Source organism: Bos grunniens, chromosome 8, assembly GCF_055505025.1.
Source record: "Bos grunniens cultivar Pamir isolate PY7600 chromosome 8, Bosgru_T2T1.0, whole genome shotgun sequence".
Lineage (NCBI taxonomy): Eukaryota > Metazoa > Chordata > Mammalia > Artiodactyla > Bovidae > Bos > Bos grunniens.
The window spans coordinates 39,697,698-39,722,199 of record NC_141172.1 but is presented as its reverse complement, the minus strand read 5'-3'; the positions used below and the strand labels follow the sequence as shown (position 1 = coordinate 39,722,199).

The window sequence follows — 24,502 nt, the reverse complement described above, 5'->3', positions numbered from 1 at the left end:
CTGATTGTGATGATTTACTACACACAGGAACACGGAGAAGAGAAGTAAGGATAGAAATAATCCATTAAGCTGTGGCCTAAAGTGGGGAAGTCAGGAGCATTGATACCCAACATTAATCCCTAAAATCCATCTTCTAAGGGTTGTGGCACCATTTTAAAGATATCTATAAACCTAACCTTCTTGAAGATTGTCCTTTGCCTAACTGACAGTTCTGGTTGGATTTGTTTCCTACACGAAATGTCTTTTTGACCACATGATAATACGCTCACTCTCCAGGATGTACCATAACTTAAGTGGAAATGCTAAATGGGTGATAAATTGATACTAGACAAAAGGAAACAATATAGCCACATAGCTATTACATCCATTCTGTGAATTCAAATTATAAACAAAGAGTCAGTGCCTAAATAGGTGATTTATTTATACATATATTTAAAAATATATTTGTAAGAATATGTGTGTGTGTGTATATATATATATATACATCTTTAACTGAATATAATCTTGAAATGAGCTTTTATCACATGAAAAGAAGTTTCAGTGTTGCAGTTTCAATGTTGAGTTCCCTGAGTCATTTACCCTGGATTTTTAATTCAGGTCCAGGGCAAGTAGGGTTAGAAGACCTCTCAAAATTTGGCATAAAATGACCGACTTGAACACGTATCACAAGAAACTCTGACAAATCCCTCAAGGAAGGGATAGGAGAAGGGAGATTAGCACATTTCTAGTCATATTCGATAGAGACCTATTAGTTCAAAAGGGCTTTTTACAAATATGATAAGGATAAATAATATCAAGTTTGTAGTTTCTAATCAAGATACTGAACTTGAATGTTCTTATGTATTTTATTTAAATGGGCAACAGTGTCTGCATTTGTAAGCTGAGACTCTATGGCATTTTATGAATAATGAAATATTGGAAAAAATAGAAAATTTGATAAAGAATTATATAGTAATACCTCAAAATATCTTCTTAGAATTCTCCATTCCTAAATCAGATTGTCCAAGGAAAGTGACAAACTGATTCTTAACATCATACAGAATAAATTAAAACTAACTGAAATATTTTTAGCATAAACGTTTTGCTTGGTACTTACTACAGAGTGAAATTAGAACCCTTAGGGTTTTGGAGAAATAAAACTATATATTAAGATTTTAAAATGTTCTGGTTTCTCAAAATTCCAATACACTTAACATTACATTGTCTCAAAATTTAAAGATGCAGCTATGGGCTTTCTCTTTATACCAAATGGCCAAAGCAAGGAAAGCTAGAACACAATGAAAAGTTAAATCAATAGAAGCAACTACCTTGGACATCAATGCTATGATTTCAACATCCATCATGGGTCAGTGACAAGATTTGGAATATTTTAAACGCATCCTACCACAGTTTGCACTCATCTCACATGCTAGTAAAGTAATGCTCAAAATTCTCCAAGCCAGGCTTCAGCAATACGTGAACCGTGAACTTCCTGATGTTCAAGTTGGTTTTAGAAAAGGCAGAGGAACCAGAGATCAAATTGCCAACATCCGCTGGATCATAGAAAAAGCAAGGGAGTTCCAGAAAAACATCTATTTCTGCTTTATTGACTATGCCAAAGCCTTCACAAGAAACTGTGGGAAATTCTGAAAGAGATGGGAATACCAGACCACCTGATCTGCCTCTTGAGAAATTTGTATGCAGGTCAGGAAGCAACAGTTAGAACTGGACATGGAACAACAGACTGGTTCCAAATAGGAAAAGGAGTATGTCAAGGCTGTATATTGTCACCCTGCTTATTGAACTTATATGCAGAGTACATCATGAGAAACGCTGGACTGGAAGAAACACAAGCTGGAATCAAGATTGCCGGGAGAAATATCAATAACCTCAGATATGCAGATGACACCACCCTTATGGCAGAAAGTGAAGAGGAACTCAAAAGCCTCTTGATGAAAGTGAAAGAGGAGAGTGAAAAAGTTGGCTTAAAGCTCAACATTCAGAAAACGAAGACCATGGCATCCGGTCCCACCACTTCATGGGAAATAGATGGGGAAACGGTGGAAACAGTGACAGACTTTATTTTTCTGGTCTCCAAAATCACTAGATGGTGACTGCAGCCATGAAATTAAAAGATGCTTACTCCTTGGAAGGAAAGTTATGACCAACCTAGACAGCATATTCAAAAGCAGAGACATTACTTTGCCAACAAAGGTTCGTCTAGTCAAGGCTATGGTTTTTCCTGTGGTCATGTATGGATGTGAGAGTTGGACTGTGAAGAAGGCTGAGCGCCGAAGAATTGATGCTTTTGAACTGTGGTGTTGGAGAAGACTCTTGAGAGTCCCTTGGACTGCAAGGAGATCCAACCAGTCCATTCTGAAGGAGATCAGCCCTTGGATTTTTTTGGAGGGAATGATGCTGAAGCTGAAACTCCAATACTTTGGCCACCTGATGTGAAGAGTTGACTCATTAGAAAAGACTCTGAATCTGGGAGGGATTGGGGGCAGGAGGAGAAGGGGACAACAGAGGATGAGATGGCTGGATGGCATCACTGACTCAATGGACGTGAGTCTGAGTGAACTCCGGGATTTGGTGATGGACAGGGAGGCCTGGCGTGCTGCGATTCATGGGGTCGCAAAGAGTTGGACACGACTGAGCGACTGATCTGATCTGATCTGACCACAGTTTGAAAAAAGACGACATCAGCATATTAACAATACAGAGATGTCAGAATAATAAGAAATTATAGCACCTATCTTATCAGTTATAGACAATCTATATTCACAGAAACACTTTTAGAATGCACTGGGGATCTTCAAATATGTCACTGTTCTAGAAGAGAGGAAAGGCAAGGAGAGGAGAGGAGAGAGGAGGGAGGGGAAAGGAGGAGAAGGGAGGAGAGACGAAAAAGGGAGGAAAAGGGAGGTGAGGAAGAAGAAAGAAAGGAAAGGAGGAATGGAGACAGGAAGGGAGGAAGGAAGGAAAGGACAGAGTAGACAAAATCTTTCCCAATAAGATAAGCCTGGAAGGACAATATAACAAGCATTTCCAGGCATATATCACAAGAACCCATTATATGAAATAAACTACTTTGTTGACAAAAAGAAAATGAAAGCTCTCAAACTCTTTGCTTGGTGTAAGGGGACCAGGTTGTCACCTGCCTTGAACGTCCTAGAGGAAAGAACTTGAGGGACTGAAAAATATGCCTGTTGGGAACGAGTCATGTGGCATAACCATAAAGTTTTCTATACTGTGTTCCATACGTACATGAGGTTATTTTTTTATAAGGATATGAACAAAGTGTGTGTGTATATGTGTAATTTTCTATTTATAGCTGGTGATATTGATTTTCTACTTCTGTTAGGAACTTAGTTTTTTTTAATATATATTTAATATAAAAAGTGATTCTATTTAAGAAGCAATCAGATCTCCTCTATCAACTCTGTGCAATGAGGGGACTGGCCTTCCCTAACTATGGTGAAAGTCTTAAAGTTTATTCTTTGGTTTAACCTCTGCACTGAGGAAACCAAGTACAGGTGAAACCATATTGAAAAGAAGGATTCAGTGAATTAGCACAAGAAATATCCAACTATCTTTCCTTACTCAGGTCCCCAGGCTACTAAGCATTCACCCGCCAGGCAAGAAGTTGAAGTTGTCTTTAAAAATATGACCACCTCAAGAGGAAAAAAAGTACTGAACATCAGAAGGTCCCCAGTTAAAAAGCCCAGTCAAGTGACTCTATACTGAAGTCAACAAAGTCACTGATGCATTCAAATCAGGCTTTTATCCCCACATTTTAAAATATGAATAAACCCTCAAAGATTATCAGGTATTTCAGAAAAGTTTCTAATACAAAAGACAGGCCAGAAAAAATTATTCTACATGAAAGAAAGAGACTATATGAGAAGAAAATTTCACAAACTTGAAAAATTAATACCTTGAGAGAGAGAAAAAAAGACACTATAAACAGGAAATAAAGCATGATGTTATAAAAAGGGCCATATAAGGAATTTTTTAAAGCTCTTAAAAATTAAAATTATGGTAACAGAAATGAAAAGTAATAGATGGGATGAAAGATGAAACTAAAAACAGAACCAAAAAGTCCAAAAAGTGAAAAAGGAGAAAAAAGAGGGGAGGTAATCATAAATGGGGGAAAAAAAAAAGAATAAAAACTCCCAGTACTGGAGAACATGAGTGTCCCTGAGATTTAATAGGCTCATCAAGGTTCCAGCACAATGTATGGGAATAGGCCCATATCAAGACATGAAATTTCAAGAAACTGGGATTTAAAACATGAGAGAAAAAAACATATAGGTTGCATACAATGGATCAGGAATCAGAACAGTCTTTCACTTTTCCATAGCAATTCTGAAAACTGGAAGACATTGGAACAATTCCCTCAAGATTCTGAAGAAAAAAAAGATATCCAACCCCTAATTCTATACCCATCCAACAACCGAACTGTGAAATAAATTCCCTCTCAGACACAAAAGAGTGCAAAATATACCATTTCTTAGGATGTTACTGCAAGTCGTGCTTTAGCAAATAAAGAAAGAGTTTAAGACACTGATTTAGGAAACAGGAAAGCCAACATAACAGAGAAAAGGGAAATCCCAGGATGATGGCAAAGGGATTGCCCAGGATGGGGCTGAGCAAAGACCATCCATTCCAGACTAGAGCAGGTCAGAATGATCTGAGACTTATTCAACGGGACACATAATCGTTAAATGCAAGGAAATTAAATGAGTTTTACAAAAAAGAAAAGTAATCACAGCTCACTAGATAGATCTGAATAGTTTTTATATGTCATGAGAATATAAACATTAATGATATATCAAAATTATAGCATAACTATTAGGTTGAAACGTATGAAATTGCTGTTTTTGTAGATTAAAAATTCCACATAGTTCAACCTAGTGTATCAGGAGCCTCTGGGACGGAAAAAGTGTGTGTGTGCATGCACACAAGCATATGTTAAGGACTAACTAGAAAGAAAAGTGTGATACAAAAATGTTTAAAACTAAAAAAATCAAGAAACAGTAAAATAAACACTGCTTGCCTCTGAGAAGGAATAGAGGGAGGGTGAGGACTGCTTTTTTTTAAATAACAAACTTGCTAAACTATTTTGACCTGTAGCAAACATCTAATAACACTAAATTTAATTTTTAAAAAATGTTTCTTGAAAAGGAAGGAAGGAAAAAAGGAAGAAAAGGGAAAAGAGAAAGAGAGAAAGAAAAGACAGTCCAGGAGTGAAGGCCAGGTGCACTTATCACACACACTTCAAGTTCTCAAGGGAGCACCTTCTGGAGAAAAGAGCAGGCTCTCCACTGCACTGCCATCAGAGACAGGAATACTCAAGGCCATTCTTCCTCCACGCAACAAACAACAAACCACAGTGAGTATAACTGTTCAATATGTACTTAATATTGGTAGGCTGTTGAACTATCTTCTTAAAATTATATATAACATTGTTCCAATAGTTCTTTGGATGATATGCCATAAGCTACTCTCTTCTGAATAATGTTCAGAGTCTTGAAATTGGTGATGACATCAATGATACCATTGTGTTATACAGAACAGAGAGAAGAGTGTGCTGAGATTTACGTATAAAAGAAATAATTGTGACAGATGTCTTCATTTACACTGAGAGTCCAAGACCCTTCTCCATGATTCTGGCACTCCCCCTGCCCATCCCACTTCTATCTCCTGAGAAGAACATAACCTTGAGTCCTTCTGTCTATAATTTAAGAAAAGTTATCCCTTTACCCAAAGACTTATTTATATTGCAATTTCAAAAGCACATTTGCTAAAGATTTTCTTTGATACTGAGAAATTACAGGAAAATTATCTTTCTCACATATTTTCTCACCATTCTTTAGAAGAAATGACAGGCCAATGTATTCACAATCCAAAGGAGAACTATTAACTGGCACAAAATAACACTATTTTGTCAGTAGCTTTCCAAAACAAGCTCAGTGTCCCAAGTATGAATAAGCCTTGTAGTAAACATGTGATGATGAATTCATTCTCAATTTTTTAAGTGGCATGACTCAGACTTTCAGACCTTTAAGATAATTTAATTTTCATTAAACAGTATCAGTCACCATAACACCCAGGCACCTTCCAAAATATCACAAACGCAAAATCCCTTCCTGTAGGGGTACAAACATCCTCTCCTTTATCAAATACTACCATAAGCCAATTACATAAAAATATGAGTGCCGACATTTCAATAAGAAAGAAATAGGAAGATGTGATAAAGAATAAGGAGGGGTGAAGAGGAGGAGAAAACGCAGTTAGAGTGGTCAAGTCAGAAACAAATGCTCTGTTTAGGACTTAAGAGGCTCTTTTGAAAGACGGATTATAGTTTGAGTGTTTATCTTTGTATCCCTACAGCCTATCTCAGAAAGAACTTGGCACACCGGAAAATGCTCAAGGAACATTTGCTGACTTTATCTAAGAACTGAACAAGGTCTGTTTTGGCACCCGTTGTGCCAGAAAGTATTATCCGAATCATTTCTTCAACACAGCTGTGTTGGAGGGGCAGCTCAAGGAGATGCACAGCATCTTCTCTGGGAACAGCAGCTCCTTACCTGTTGTTGGACCGGTACTTGCTGTACCACCTGTGTAGGCACTGCTGCTTGACTAGCCACAGATGTCTGTAAAGTCACTGTCGAACCTGTGTCCGACCCGGTCTCTGATGTCTGCATGATGGTCTCTGAAATTTATTAAAACAGAAAGAAAGTTTAAAATGCTCTTCTCATATGACTAGATGCATCACATTGCTCTTAACATCCTACACTGAGACTAACTTCCCACTCCCAGAATATCTCTAACTCCACCCAACATGCTCTCTTGATATTCCATGCATGGTTATAGTCATGTTGACCACTTTAAAATCAATATAGAAAATTTCTAATCTACATTTTAAAAATCTCCAGAAATACCTCTTATTTTGAGGCTATAAAGGTTGAACTTCAATGAGGTCTCATCTGTTATAAGCTGTTTCAAGCACACTATAAACTAGTCATATTGTAAATTATGTGAAGACTTAATTCTCATAACACAAACCCTAACTGGATGCAAATGTCATAAATTGTACTTTCTCAACACTTTTATAAACTATAGGATGTCACTGGAAGTGTACAATTTAGAATAAATTATTTCTGAGGTCCAACTTTCGAACTCAATATTCACTGACTTTTAAAAATTAATGTGTATATATAAACCAATCGATATATCCTAAACTTAGCCACAGGATCAAGCTCACTGATTTTCTTGCCTGTGGGATGATATGGTGCTAAAATTACAGTTAAATTATATTCTTACACAAAGAAAGCCAAACAACAATAATGTTGAATATTTTGAAAGATAAGGAGGATCACTATTATCTAGTGACATTTGCAAACAAAGACACGAAATTTTACCATCTCTCATTCACAACTCAACACGGCATATTTTTCAGTTCTTATGTGCCTACCTTACTAAATTAAGGATTTAATAACTAAATCAGGATTAAATTTTACAGTGTACATTCAACAAATATGGTTTCTTAGACCCTGATATTCCCTTTTGTTACTTTTACAGTCAATAGAAAAAATATTAATTTCTTTGCTATTGAGCAGGGACCAGAATTCTAGTTTTCTTTCCTAGGGGAAAAAACAATACTTAATTGGTAGCTTAAGAAAAATACTGCATTATGGTTTAAACCCATGAACAGTATGATGAACATTAATTTTCCCAAAGAAAATTATGAAAGAGCATTCAGTTCTTTCAGTAGGAAATTAACCCCTCTCAGCATCTTTTGTCACAGCATGACCTCTTCCAACTTTTCCCCAAACCTTTTCTATCATCTCATTCAATTTCAGAAACGGACCTCTGAAGATATCTAATCTAAACTTATTTCGTAAAAGAGAAAACTAAAGCCAGAGAGGTTAAGAGACTTGCTCAAGGTGACAGGGAGTAGAGAAAGGACTAGGCCTTTTCACTTAGAAGCTCTGCTTAGTTTTCTTTCTAGACCTTGATAATGGTATAACTCTAGGTGATTGACTATTCTTATTCCACTGTTAGTCAAACCTCTAAAGCAGAACAATAAACCTTAATGCATACAAAAAGATACAGCAGTAAAGCTAACACTGACGGAGTATTAACACATGCTATGTTCTCTTCTAAATGCTTTACATGTTAATTCATAAACAACTCCACGTGAAAACCCAATGTGGTTGGTATGATTATAATCTCCATTTACAGACGAGGAACGTTATGCCCATACAGTGAAGGTAGAGAGGGGCTACAGAAGGAAAGTGATGGTGACAGTGGCTACCACTCCATTTATTTGGGCCAGCTAATGTTCAGCTCACTGAAACTGAATTTATGGGAAAGCAAAACTAGTTGTCAGTTTCTCCAGTTTTCCAAAAGAAGACTTTTTTATGTGAAATAGCTAAAGATTGTGGCTAATTAATAAAAAATGTAACACTGATCTCCAAACACACACACACAGCCTTTTTTCTTCACTAGTATTAAGACCACGAATATGCCTGACAATATTTGAGAATGACAGTATTCACTACATAAAACTCTTGCCTAATTAAGATTACCTGGGGACTGCTGCTGCTGCTAAGTCGCTTCAGTCGTGTCCGACTCTGTGCGACCCCATAGACCGCAGCCCACCAGGCTCCCCCATCCCTGGGATTCTCCAGGCAAGAACACTGGAGTGGGTTGCCATTTCCTTCTCCTGGGGATTAATGGTTCCCAAAATTGGGAGAGGGGATACACAAATTCAGAACTCTATCTGTACCTCTTCTTTATTCCATTGTAGAGGGAAGAAATACCCTCCCCCAAAAGAAAACACATGCCAATTTCCTTTAATTCATTACACACTTTTGGGCAATTGATGCCACTTGCACTGTACCAGAGGGCTATTAGTGAGAGCGAGGTGACACCTTTCTGCAGGGAATGAGGAATGAACCAGACTGATATCATCTTCAGTGAGTTTTTCTTAGCTTCTCTTCCCAACTCCAAGAGAGGCATTGGTCAATTTAGTACACAAATGAGGAACACAGTTGCCAATTATGTTTTTGTGTTTAAGCTATTCAATCCAGGGTTGGATGAGATTCTTACAATGAAGTCACTCAAAGTAAAACCCTTTGTTTTAAAGGTAAAGTAAAGTCTTGGCTAGGAACTTCACTGAGGCTCTTTTGTGTGTCCAGGGGTCTGTACAGAAGATCACCCTACACACTGTTTTTTGGTATATGACTCATAATTTGACAACCACTGTTTTAGACAAATAAATGTTAAGACTATAAATAATGAAGATCTTTAAAAAATTAAATGCACTTTGAAAGTAATTCCTCAGTAAATCACCTGAGAGAGCTTATCAGAAGATAAAAGGCACAGATTTGAAAACTGGGTGCCTATGGACCGACCATATTAGACTCCATAGATAGGCTTTGGCATAGACTATCTACAAATTAAAATTTTTAACTGTCAGCCTTTAAAAACCAGAAAATTCTGTGTTAAAAGCCAAATTTCTAAATTCTCTTGAAAAATCTGAATATCTAGAAAAGGTAAGCCCATATTATGTGTTTTATACTCAAATTATTTATATGGCAATACATATGCTTGGCCTTTATAGGCATTTGAGGCATAAAAGAAACACCCAAGCTTTGACTACTTTACTAATAGGAATGTTTAACTTTTAGATGATTGGAAATAAAATCTTTATAATTTAACTTCATCTCTGGGTCAGCTGAGGCCCAGAGATGTTAAGTCACTGAACCGAGACCAAATAGCTGTTGGAAGTAAAAAAAAGAGGGTATGGACATCACACTGAAGCTCATGCACTGAACTACTAACAAACTAGAAGTCCTGAGTTTCATAATTGACACTGAATAGACCAGAAGTGAAGGGAATTTAAAAAAGCAAATTGGTAAACTTTTAGAATGAGAAAGAAGGAAAAAGATCCCAATTATTTAATAGGAGCAACCTTTACAGAATACAATGGGGAAAATAAGATGGAGAGAAAATGATGGCCTATATACCTTAAAGTTAGACAGTCATGAAGAAATTTCCATCCAGCTTCTCGCTCTAGAATATACCACATCAAAAGCAACACAGAAAGACCAATCCAGAACATTCAATAACTTTCCAGAATATCTACTGTTTACTCCCAAGTTACTGCTCATCATCTAATCTCCTTGGCTCCTGAATTACAGGGTCATGCCAATTGATAAGAACTTAGTCTCCCAGTTTGGTCTCTACCCTTCCTTAATAGACACAACTTAATTATCCTCTGATTTCATTTTCTTCCTCAAGTTTGCAGAAGAGGTTCTCTCCACCAAAGCCTCAGGCCTTCAAAGGATCTTGGTCACATCCCTCCCAGAGACTGGCTCAAAAAGTTATAACAAAAAAACACTCACAATCCCATAGTTAGGTCTCTCATTAACTAGTCTTTTCCAGGTGCCACACAATATGCTAGCAGCTTGAAATGTATCTTCTCATTTAATCCTCAAAAGACCCCTATAATGGTAATGCTATTATTTCCAATTAAAAGATGAGAAAACTGAAGCACAAATTGATTAAAAACTTGCTGAAAGTCACACAGTTGGTAAGAGTAAGTGTCTAAATTCAAATCCAGATTTGCTTTACTCTAAAGCCCATGTTATCATATACCACACACATGTCATAATGTACATTACTGAATACTTTGCAAAATCACAATGAAAGGCTTCCAAATGAAAAGCTAGAGATAACTGGTCTGAACAGAAAATCTTTGGGATTCTCAAACTATCCTATTTGATCTATAATAGTGAGACATCTCTTCTCTCTCTGACATCGAACGCAGGAAGCATTCTCTTTCTACTGAGACATAATACAACTGAACTGAGCTATCAGAGAAGCCTCATTGCCCATTTGGTAAAGAATCCGCCTGCAATGCAGGAGACCCTGGTTCGATTCCTGGGTTGGGACAATCCCCTGGAGAAGGGATGGGCTACCCACTCCAGTATTCTTGGGCATCCCTTGTAGCTCAGTTGGTAAAGAATCCACCTGCAATGCAGGAGACCTGGGTTCGACCCCTGGGTTGAGAAGATCCCCTGGAGAAGGGAAAGGCTACCCACTCCAGTATCCTGGCCTAGAGAATTCCATAGACTGTATAGTCCATGGGGTCACAAAGAGTCAGACACAACTAAGCCACCTTCACTTTCATTTTCAATAAATCCCAACTAGTGTTTTTCCAGAGGCATTTTAACTGATTAATTCTGAAGACCTGATTTAATAGCAGATCAATTTGAATGTTAAAGCATGCTGAGAAGTGTAAGCTTCCCGCCAAATTCTCCTAAACAGATCATTTAAACCCACTGACACATGCAGAGTATTTTGGTAGCTTTCCAACATTACTTGAAAGCACAGACCATCACATGAGGGTAGTGTCTTAACATGCTTCATTTGTAGGTTTTGTTTTAGATCCAGTATAAAGGACTGTGTGTACATCTGAGGTGTTCCCATTCATCTAATGGTGGTTTCTGATGTTTTGTTTATGTTTGGGAGTAATTTGGTTAGTTTAGTTCCTTCATAGCCCCCTTTCAAGTGATATTTGTTTATCAGCCACAAATGCTGTCACATTAATCCATTTTGATAAGCTAAATAAACCCCTGCCGTTTGTCCATGATGCAGTCCATATGTAAATAAGTTGTATATTCTTGCAGGAGAGAAATGCACGATTTCAGTCTAGTCATCCTTGCCTAATGTGGCTGTCAGGTGTGTCAAGAGCAACAGATGCTTGTTTGACAAAGGACCTTTTTATTCTGGCTAATTAAGCAGTTGGACACACCCGCCTGTTAACGGTTTTTGCTTTGTATGGCCAGCTCTGGCTGAATCATGCGAATCTACAGCTAAATAGGCCACATTTTGAAAGAAGGCTAATTAACCCTTGGAAAAGGGAAAAGAATATTGCAAAAACCCAGCTGCTGAATGCCGCAAGATTACCATTCTGCAACCTGATGGGCAAAACCCAGGCAAAGCAAATGTGTTTGGAACAAACACACATTATTGCAAGTTTCAAGGCATTCAAGTGTTCTTTGTGAAACTTCCTGAAGATTATTTAATACACTCAAATTCACAGCTGGATTTCTTTCATCACACACAATGTACATGCCAGATTAAATGGTTTAATAGTCTGACCTAATCAATTACTTATCAAACAGAACTATATAACTGGGCTAGCTTAAAAGTACATAGTATCATCTAATTTTTATTGGGTTTTTTTATCCTGAAATAATTTGCTTTCCAAAAAAAAAGCAAAGTCTGCAAAGCTTGGTCCCAGTATACTGACTGTATTGTCATTACACACCAAGGAATGTAACAAGTTTTAATTCAGTTCAGTTCAAAATAAAAACCTGTAATTTGAATACAACATAGAATTATCTTCCTTTATCCTTAGTACAGAAAAGCAAAAGATGGTAATTCCAACTTCTATTTCAACCAAATTAACCAATATTATTATGATAGTTAGTTATTGGTATAGTAAAAATAAATCACACCTAAAATGTGACATTAAAGAATAAATTACTTAGAAACCTGGTTCAACATAAGACCATAGGAATGCTATTTACAGAACAAAAAGTCATAATTTAAAATTATTACTTTTATAATACAGAATAAGGAGTTTAACATCAGTGTGCTTTCACAGAGAAACATCCAAAATCACAACAAAACTTTTTCAGTATGAGATTATTACTAATACTCTGATTAAGCATCAGTATTCTTAAATAAATGTTAGAAAATAAATAAGAGCATGTATAACACCCATAGCATTGAAAACCTCTACTTATTAAAATTAGACAACTGAGTCATGATTTTGGGAAACAAAATAGCTGATACATACTTTCCTGAACACAAAACCAGTATGAAATATACATTTCTGACTATTCTGAAGTGGATGATGAAAATATTAAGATCATTCCACTTCTTTAGGAAAAAACTAAGAATATTAAGCTTTTTTCAAAGTTGACAATATAATGAAAAATAATGAGGTATATTAGAAATTATATATAGGGTTAAAATAATGTGGTTTTCTTTTTTTGAAACTGACAAAACTTTATTGGTCTGAATAATATACCTACAAATGTAAAACACTATGTCTTGGCTTTTTTTTTTTTTTTTCACTTCACTAGCACAAATGAAAACAAACTGGTTAAGCTACAAACTAACAGTCAGCTCTTTTTACTTGAAATATACCTCTGTGAAAAGTTTACTCATTGTAAATAAAGCACAGGGCTTTCTCAAATCAGTAAATCAAGTAACTAAAGAGATGTAAAACAAAAATTTCTAATTTTCTATAGTATAAAAGCTCTGCTTCTTTTTTAGATTTGATGCTATAATCCTCCTGTGTACATTTAATCTTTTGTACTAAATTGATCTGTAGAAAAATGATGGAATGATAATAGTGTAGACTGCTTGGCAGTCATCTTCCTATGATAACTGATGACAGAGATTAATCTTGGCAATGATTAATCAGCACACTGGTAACATATACAGTTTGCCTGGGTAACTTTTTTCACTCTTCAAGCAAAAGTTTTCTCTTTGATTCAGAAATAGATTATGAAAAACTGTTCTTTGGAGAAAACAAATCAAATTAAATAACTTTAACATTTTTTATCTTAATGGACTAATTAAAAAATGTAACAACCTATTAACACATTACTGAAACCACACTGCTGAAATGATGTAAGAATTTTGTTATTTGTTTCTAGTTATCAAGAGAGACTATTATCAGTTACAGAGGTAATTCCTGGGAAAAGAGACCTACGTGCTTGTCCAGTCTACTGCTGAGGCCATCCTGCCTGGCATTTTCTCCCACTCACTCTGACAAATTAAAAGGCCAATCAGTCTTACCTAGGTGACATATGCTAAAAAAAAAAAAAAAGGAGCACTCAGATAACAGCTAAAAGAAAAGAAAACCAATGAACAAAAATTTCTGAATATCCTATACTTTTTCTTACTAGAAGAAGAGTCTGAGAACAAAATGATGCAACATACAGAAAGATTCTTACCAAAATCTATGAGACAAATCTATAAATGTTTCTTATTATTGGTCAATTCAATCCTGACAGGGACTAGAACCTATTAAACGGAGTATTTAATGATGACAGCACTTAGAATTAAAAAACAAAGAGCATTTTATCATAAATCAATCATTTTCATTACTAGAGAGAGTAATAAGAATAGCTAGCATATGTTGAGCATTTCCTATGTGATAGATGCTTTGCATCTTTGCATACATTGAACCTTAATTTCAACCATTAAGTAGATATTCTCATTTTATAGGAGAGAAAAGCCTTCAGTTCAGTTCAGTTCAGTCGCTCAGTCGTGTCCGACTCTTTGCGACCCCATGAATTGCAGCACACCAGGTCTCCCTGTCCATCACCAACTCCCAGAGTTCACTCAAACTCAGAATTATGTAATTTGCTGACAATCACAGAACTATTAAGAGATAAAGAAAGGATTCAAGTTCAGGTCTGCCTCACTCCAATAATGGCACCCTGACACTGGATCCCAGGCAGCAATATAAACAGCTAGACAGGTGAGGCTATTTTAGTGAAATCATCAAGATAAAGTATTCTATGGAGACTTTGGGTGCTAAGAAAGAATTCTAAATTTGAACAAATGGACACAAATATCACATGAACTGTAAGTATGTACTATGCCTAGTATTTGATCACTATGTAACCAAAGTTATGTTTATGACATAGAAAAGCATATCATGGGTTAAAAGAGATATGTACTAACCTTGTGTTCAGAAAATATTTATAGATGGAAGAGGAAATAATATGAGACTTGTTTCCTTTTAAGAATTTAAATTTGTCTTAAAAAAACAGTCAAATGCAAAATTCAACATCCATTTATGATAAAAACTCTCCAGAAAGCAGGAATAGAAGGAACATACCTCAACATAATAAAAGCTATATATGACAAACCCACTGCAAACATTATCCTCAATGGTGAAAAATTGAAAGCATTTCCTCTAAAGTCAGGAACAAGACAAGGGTGCCCACTTTCACCATTACTATTCAACATAGTTTTGGAAGTTTTGGCCACAGCAATCAGAGCAGAAAAAGAAATAAAAGGAATCCAAATTGGAAAAGAAGAAGTAAAACTCTCACTATTTGCAGATGACATGATCCTCTACATAGAAAACCCTAAAGAGTCCACCAGAAAATTACTAGAAATAATCAATGACTACAGTAAAGTTGCAGGATATAAAATCAACACACAGAAATCCCTGGCATTCCTATACACTAATAATGAGAAAACAGAAAGAGAAATTAAGGAAACAATTCCATTCACCATTGCAACGGAAAGAATAAAATACTTAGGAATATATCTACCTAAAGAAACTAAAGACCTATATATAGAAAACTATAAAACACTGGTGAAAGAAATCAAAGAGGACACTAATAGATGGAGAAATATACCATGTTCATGGATTGGAAGAATCAATATAGTGAAAATGAGTATACTACCCAAAGCAATTTATAGATTCAACGCAATCCCTATCAAGCTACCAACAGTATTCTTCACAGAGCTAGAACAAATAATTTCACAATTTGTATGGAAATACAAAAAACCTCGAATAGCCAAAGCGATCTTGAGAAAGAAGAATGGAACTGGAGGAATCAACCTACCTGACTTCAGGCTCTACTACAAAGCCACAGTTATCAAGACAGTATGGTACTGGCACAAAGACAGAAATATTGATCAATGGAATAAAATAGAAAGCCCAGAGATAAATCCACGCACATATGGACACCTTATCTTCGACAAAGGAGGCAAGAATATACAATGGATTAAAGACAATCTCTTTAACAAGTGGTGCTGGGAAATCTGGTCAACCACTTGTAAAAGAATGAAACTGGACCACTTTCTAACACCATACACAAAAATAAACTCAAAATGGATTAAAGATCTAAACATAAGACCAGAAACTATAAAACTCCTAGAGGAGAACATAGGCAAAACACTCTCTGACATACATCACAGCAGGATCCTCTATGACCCACCTCCCAGAATATTGGAAATAAAAGCAAAAATAAACAAATGGGACCTAATTAACCTTAAAAGCTTCTGCACATCAAAGGAAACTATTAGCAAGGTGAAAAGACAGCCTTCAGAATGGGAGAAAATAATAGCAAATGAAGCAACCGACAAACAACTAATCTCAAAAATATACAAGCATCTCCTACAGCTCAACTCCAGAAAAATAAACGACCCAATCAAAAAATGGGCCAAAGAACTAAATAGACATTTCTCCAAAAAAGACATACAGATGGCTAACAAACACATGAAAAGATGCTCAACATCACTCATTATCAGAGAAATGCAAATCAAAACCACTATGAGGTACCATTTCACACCAGTCAGAATGGCTGCGATCCAAAAGTCTACAAATAATAAATGCTGGAGAGGGTGTGGAGAAAAGGGAACCCTCTTACACTGTTGGTGGGAATGCAAACTAGTACAGCCACTATGGAGAACAGTGTGGAGATTCCTTAAAAAACTGGAAATAGAACTGCCTTATGATCCAGCAACCCCACTGCTGGGCATACATACTGAGGAAACCAGAAGGGAAAGAGACACGTGTACCCCAATGTTCATCGCAGCACTGTTTATAATAGCCAAGACATGGAAGCAACCTAGATGTCCATCAGCAGATGAATGGATAAGAAAGCTGTGGTACATATACACAATGGAGTATTACTCAGCCATTAAAAAGAATACATTTGAATCAGTTCTAATGAGGTGGATGAAACTGGAGCCTATTATACAGAGTGAAGTAAGCCAGAAGGAAAAACATAAATACAGTATACTAACGCACATATATGGAATTTAGAAAGATGGTAACAATTACCCGGTGTACGAGACAGCAAAAGAGACACTGATGTATAGAACAGTCTTATGGACTCTGTGGGAGAGGGAGAGGGTGGGAAGATTTGAGAGAATGGCAATGAAACATGTAAAATATCATGTAGGAAACGAGTTGCCAGTCCAGGTTCGATGCATGATGCTGGATGCTTGGGGCTGGTGCACTGGGACGGCCCAGAGGGATGGTATGGGGAGGGAGGAGGGAGGAGGGTTCGGGATGGGGAACACATGTATACCTGTGGCGGATTCATTTTGATATTTGGCAAAACTAATACAATTATGTAAAGTTTAAAAATAAAATAAAATTGGAAGAATAAACAAACAAACAAAAAAAAAAACAGTCAAATGGACCCATTTAGGCTAGTATCTCTATATAATATATATAATATTATATATAATAATATATATACTATTATAATATAATAATATACACAAATACAAAGATGTTCACTCAAGTATTATTTATGACAGTCAATAATAACTGAAATGTCTGTAATGGGGGAACTAATAAATTCTTCTATTCTATATTCCTATAATGGAACACTCTATAGATCTATAAAAGTCAGCATGGAAAGATGTTCATAATACTTAAGTATAAGAAGCAGGATGCCAAATAATATGCAGCCCATGGTATAATTTTATTCACAGATATAAAATGGCATGCTACTGCTGCTGCTGCTGCTAAGTCACTTCAGTCGTGTCTGACTTTGGGTGATCTCATAGACAGAAGCACACCAGGCTCCCCCATCCCTGGGATTCTCCAGGCAAGAACACTGGAGTGGGTTGCCATTTCCTTCTCCAATGCAGGAAAGTGAAAAGTGAAAGTGAAGTCGCTCAGTCGTGTCTGACTCTTAGTGACCCCATGGAGTGCAGCCCACCAGGCTCCTCCGTCCATGGGATTTTCCAGGCAAGAGTACTGGAGTGGGGTGCCACTGCCTTGTCCGTAAAATGGCATGGTTTGGTAAAATTCTTGAGGGTATACAGTGACAACAGTGTAACTCCTAAGGACTCCTGAATACAAGCTTTCCCAAACCAATGATCTTAACTTTGGGTGGCCTCAAGCTAACCACAGGCTTACTGGTCAAAAGCAACATGAGCTCCAGAGACTCATCCTACCCTGGAGCCATCCCAAAAAGTCAGTTTTGTAGTCTGTAAAATAGCCCTTATAATCCCCAAAATACCTGTATAGTATTTGATCCTTTCAGTAAGTAAAAGTTCTGTCTGCCTTCCTACTAAGTGGCTCAAAATTCCCAAAGTGCTCTAAAAACCAACATTTTCAATATTTCTAATGGAACAGGCTACATGCAAAACAATGAAATTAGATAATTCTTTAACACCATACACAAAAATAAGCTCAAAATGGATTACAGACCTAAATGTGAGACTATACACTATAAAATTCCTAGAGGAAAACATAGGCAGAACACTCTGACATAAATTGCAGCAGTATCTTTTTTGATCAATCTCCCAGGATAATGTAAATAAAAATGAAAATATACAAATGGGACTGACTTAAACTCAAAAGCTTTTGCACAGCAAAGGAAACAATAAACAAGATGAAAAGACAACCCACAGATGGGGAGAAAATATTTGCAAATGATGTGGCCTACAAGGGATTAGTATCCAAAATTTATAACCAGCTCATGATGCTTAACAGCATCAAAACAAACAACTCAGTTAACAAATAGGCAGAAGACTTATATAGGTACTTCTCCAAAGAAGACATACAGATGGCCAAGAGGCACATAAAAAGATGTTCAACATCACTAATTATTAGAGAAATGAAAAACAAAACTACAATGAGCTGTCACCTCACACTAGCCAGAATGGCTATCATCAAAAAATCCACAAAGAATAAATGCTGGGAGAGTGTGAAGAGAAAGGAACCCTCCTACACTGTTGGTGGGAATGTAAATTGGTACAGCTACTATGGAGAACAGTACAGAGGTTCCGTAAAGAACTGAAAATAAGAGCTATCATATAACCCTGCAATCCCACTTCTGGGTATATAACCAGAGAAAAACATGATCTGAAAGGATACAAACACCCCAGTGTTCACTGGGGTGTGAACAATACCCAAGACATGGAAGCAGCATGTGTATCAACAGAGGAACAGATAAAATGTGGTACATATATAAAATGGACTACTACTCAGTCCATTGTACCTATGTACACATAATTATTTTAAAAGAATTAAATAATGCCATTTGCAGCAACATGGGTAGACCGAGAGATTGTCATACTGAGTGATATGATATCCCTTCTATGTAGAAGCTATAAGAAATGACACAGATGAATTTACTTACAAAACAGAAACAGACACACAGACTTAAGAGAACGAACTTATGGTTGCCGGTGGAAGGGATGGGTGGAAGGAATAGTTAGGGAGTTTGGGATGGACGTATATACTCTGCTATATTTAAAATGGATAACCAACCAGGATCTACTGTATAGCACATGGAATTCCACTCAACTGTTATGTAGCAGCCTGGATGGGAGGAGAGTTTGATGGAGAACTGATACATGTACTTGTATGGCTGAGTCCCCTTGCTGTTCCCCCCAAACTATCACAACATTGTTAACTGGCTATATTCTGTGCTGTGCTTAAGCCCTCAGTCATGTCCAACTCTTTGCAACTCCATGGACTGTAGCCCGCCAGGCTCCTCTGTCCATGAGGATTCTCCAGGCAAGAATACTGGAGTGGGATGCCATGCCCTTCTCCAGGGGATCTTCCCAACCCAGGAATCGAACTGGGGTCTCCTGCCTTGCAGGTAGATTCTTTACCAGTTGAGCTACCAGGGAAGCCCAACTGGCTATACCTCAATACAAAATAAGAAATTAAAAAAAATTATATGGAGATTATATCTACAGGTCCATTCATTGCTAGTGCCACGAACTTGGTCATATTTCTGCTGAAAGAAGGAAATCAATGGTAATACACATTCCCAAATGTTAAATATGATCCCTTTCTTATGACATTGCCTGGTACTTATTGTCCAATTCAGAATAAAGACATGAATTTCAATTCTGTTCCCACATACTGAAACTCATAAAAGCAGTGGTGCCCTTTCCATAGATCTCAAACTGAGAAGGGGATATAGGTGGGGAATTTAGGTGTTTAGTGTCTCTTTTAAAACAAGCCTAGTGACATCTGGTTTCTTCTTCCTACACACCCTAAACTTTATTAAAAAGTTTTATTTTTTTCCCTATACTCAGTAGTGGGGTTTATCCACACACACGAAATTATTCACTTTCAGCCTTATGATTTGTGTTGATAAAGAAAAATATGGTGGCCAGCTGGGGCTCCCAAATAAGTGGTCTTACTTTAGATGGGATGAGAGCAAAGAGAGAGGAAACACTGGCTTAAAAGGTAGCCTACTTAAAGAACCACAAAAGAAAGCAAACAGGTAATGCTGTCTCCAAACAGGATTTCCTTTGGATTTAACAGGGAGTGAAGTAAAACACGAATTCTTAATTTTCTTCACACCAAAAAAGGCTTCAATAACAACTTTTTCTTGGATTCTCTTTCCCACGCAAGAAATTTTTCTATTTTTTTCTACCTCTTATTTCTTTTTCTTTTTATAAAAGTAAAGAATAGAGCCTTTTGCAGTTCCTAACTATTGCAATGACAGGCTCAAAGAGATCAACACATCTAAAAGGGGATATAATACTGTATAATAACATTGCTAATAATGGAAATAATATACCCCACTAAATGTACAATATCTTAAAAGAACTAAACTCTCATTACTGCCATTTTTTGGTGAATGTAGTGAACATGGGAGAGAGGGTAGACTTCAAAAAAATCTATATATTCATACATACATAAATACTGGAAATAACTGCTCTAAAACATAATACTATTATTAATCAAGTGAAATAGTTACACTGACTTTCATTATAAAATGCATATGTACACACTTAGAAAAAAAGGCTTGGATAAAAGATGAAAATTAAAATAGATTGAAAATTCTACCCAACTCTGTTTGCCCTCAAACTTAACCAGAAAATTACTTCTAAAAATGAATAATACTTGAAATAAGTCAATAATACTGAACTAAAGACACTTCCTTCAAGCTTCTTTTTTGGAATTGGTGATGCACTCCTTTCAATTCACTCTAAAGCATTTTCATGGCTTCAAAAGCAAGAGTTCCTTCTAAAGCCTTAGACCTTAGGCTATCTCATAAATCTATGGTTAAGACCCCTTAACTGGGGATATTAATATGCAAATCACCTGTAAATTCTCTATTATTAAAAGCTATTGTCATTATGTAATGTTTTATATAATTGTAAAATTTTACATGATGCGTTTCATTTCTACCCTCCCTCCTCTTCTTACACTTTGGGGATCTCCCCAGGGGACTAAAACAGAACTCTTCCTTTAACCCTTAAAATACCTTCAACAGTGACTGTTCTATCATTTCTTTTATCACCAAACTTTTCTCTCTCAATTCCCAAATCTAATCAATTACGGAGGCCAATGATTCTGCTTCTTTGTCTCTCAAAATTTACTCACATTATCTTCATCTCTTCAGCTTCAGAGTGGAGGTCAGTTCCTGCAATAGGTTCCCAGTGCCCTTAGGATGAACAGCAAAGCCCTCAACAAGGGTATGTAAGAAAGACTCTTTAGAATATAGCTCCCGCCTACCATCTCCAGAGAGTACGAAATACAAGCTGCTGCTGCTGCTGCTAAGTCGCTTCAGTCGTGACGGACTCTGTGCGACCCTATGGACGGCAGCCCACCAGGCTCCTCCATCCACAGGATTCTCTAGGCAAGAATACTGGAGTGGGTTACCATTTCCTTCTCCAAAATACAAGTTAGCCATATGGAACTACTCTCAGCTTCCTGATCCCAGGGCTTTCGCACAGGAAGTTCTCTTTGACTCAAATGTGCCTTCCCACCTCTTCACTTTATCTTTCAGATCTCAGAATACCTTCCACTTCCCCCAGACACTCTCCCAAACCCCATCACTATTCCCTCTCCGTGACCCCTCTGCTTCCAAATAAGTCTGGATCTGGTATTTGAGTGTTCCTATAGCATCTTACTTTTACTCAGCTAGCAACAATATTAGATGCAGTTTAACTGTCTCTCCAGATGATTATAAAAACCATGAGCACATGGACTATGTTTATCTTTTTCACCTACAAATATGTAACACTGCCTAACACACAGAGGATCTTCAATTTGTTGAATGAACAGATGAATCTACAAGGAGGATGAGTTTAAGACCCTGCAGAAACAGTACTATTAGAGCACACTATATCAGGTGCATTTAATATTTAAAAATTGTGAAAAAATATAGTTTTCTCAAACCTGGGTGTTCATTGGAAGGACTGATGCTGAAGCTGAAACTCCAATATTTATGTAAGGATTTTGCACCTCATGCGAACAGTTGACTCATTGGAAAAGACCCTGATGCTGGTAGGGATTGCAAGCAGGAGAAGAAGGGGATGACAGAGGATGAGATGGCTGGATGGCATCACCGACTCGATGGACATGAGTTTGAGTGAACTCCGGGAGTTGGTGATGGACAGGGAGGCCTGGTATGCTGCAATTCATGGGGTTGCAAAGAGTCGGACACAACTGAGTGACTGAACTGAACTGAGAGCCATTTACAACCAAGTTATTTATTAGGAATATTTTCTCCTAATTTTCTAATGTGACTTCACTTTCAATTCCGATTATGGCAGAATTTTATAACTCCCATATTCTAATATTTGTATGCCTTAACAGATTTTGTGTATAGTTTTTTTTCAATAAAGAAACAAAATAAGGATTAAATAAACTCAAATGAGCAAATTAAGTTTGCAACTATTGCTCTGAATCTCCTGACACATCATTTACTATTTTAATAAGTATACCTGATTCACTGAATTGTGGTTTAAGAACCAATGCTCTAATCATATCATCTGAGAAAATGTAGCCTGGTATGCCTCCTTTTGTTTTCAAGAGACAGAAGCACTCAGAGATCTTTAATTTTCATAGCTGAAAAACTAAGAATAAGTAATTGGCCTAATAGTAATTATTCTAACTTCATAATTAATTAACAATTTGAAATTTATTTGAGCTTGGCAATATTCAACTGACATTCTTCTATATTCTCTTAACAATTATTGAAACTTCACAAAAAAAATAATAGAAGGGTATTTCAAGAAACCTCTAGTTATAAATTAGTTAACACATTTATGTAAGGATTTTGCATGCATTATTTAATCTGTCCAGAAATCCTGTGAGGTAAGTACTATTATTATCCCATTTTATGGATGAGAAAACTTAGGCCCAAAGCTTAAATGATTCTATAATCTCCAAGGTCACATAGTTAGAAATGGACAGAGTGAGGACATAAATATACCATACCATGTATTAGGTACCAGGAACAAAAACTGTGGGCTTTTTTTCTTTTTTTTACCCTAGCTATATGCTGTATTGGGCTTATAATACAATGATTTAAATGTTGTACAGACTAACTACTATGTCAGTTCAGTTCAGTTCAGTCGCTCAGTCGTGTCCGACTCTTTGAGACCCCATGAATCGAAGCACGCCAGGCCTCCCTGTCTGTCACCAACTCCCGGAGTTCACTCAGACTCACGTCCATCGAGTCAGTGATGCCATCCAGCCATCTCATCCTCTGTTGTCCCCTTCTCCTCCTGTCCCCAATCCCTCCCAGCATCAGAGTCTTTTCCAATGAGTCAATTCTTCGCATGAGGTGGCCAAAGTACTGGAGTTTCAGCTTTAGCATCATTCCTTCCAAAGAAATCCCAGGGCTGATCTCCTTCAGAATGGACTGGTTGGAACTTCTTGCAGTCCAAGGGACTCTAGAGTCTTCTCCAACACCACAGTTCAAAAGCATCAATTCTTTGGTGCTCAGCCTTCTTCACAGTCCAACTCTCACATCCATACATGACCACAGGAAAAACCATAGCCTTGACTAGACGGACCTTTGTTGGCAAAGTAATGTCTCTGCTTTTGAATATGCTATCTATGTAGTCCTGTCTAAATAGTAGTCTTTTCTATATTTTTAATCTTCTGCAACAGAAATTGGACATGCTGTAATTTCTTAACCAAGTTACTAATCCTCTGTTGTGGTAGCCACAGCGCATTTGCATGCACACACCCACAGACATACACATAATGGATATTTAGCATCAACAGTTATGCTGTACATATAGTAAGTATACAACACACATGCAAATACACACAGAGGCAGACCTTCCAGATGGTTCCAACTTTGGCTATAGGCAAAGGTGAGGAAAACCACTCTAATTCTAAAGGCAGTAGTACTCTTCCATTACAGCTTCACTGTCCCCCACTGCTGGTAGAGATGCTGATGGGTATATGATAACACTAAGACCACTCTGTCAGAAATCAACTTGCTAGATAAGAACCATTGGTGACAAATTGACCAGTTCACTCAAAATCCATTTCTTTTAACCATTTACTCTATGACACAATTTGTATTGAATAAAAGTTTTAAAAGGCCTTTGAGGATTTCTTTGACCCTTCTATTGATGAGTTCAAGCTTTTAACTTATCTGAAATTTTGCTACAAGTTAGCACACTATAGGCTACCTATAACTATATTCTGGAATTTCACCAGTTTCTC

General features: G+C 36.9%; 1 protein-coding gene across 11 annotated transcripts in view; it reads right to left on the bottom strand.

The window, feature by feature from the left end:
- RFX3 (regulatory factor X3) overlaps positions 1-24,502 on the bottom strand; it is a 594,837-nt gene that overhangs the window by 193,368 nt on the left and 376,967 nt on the right. For all 11 annotated transcript variants that reach the window (XM_086415305.1, XM_086415304.1, XM_086415310.1 and 8 more), the window contains one exon: positions 6,573-6,697. In XM_086415305.1, coding sequence (XP_086271431.1) covers positions 6,573-6,689 — 117 coding nt within the window. In that variant the 5' untranslated portion in view covers positions 6,690-6,697. The remainder of the gene's footprint in view (positions 1-6,572; positions 6,698-24,502) is intronic.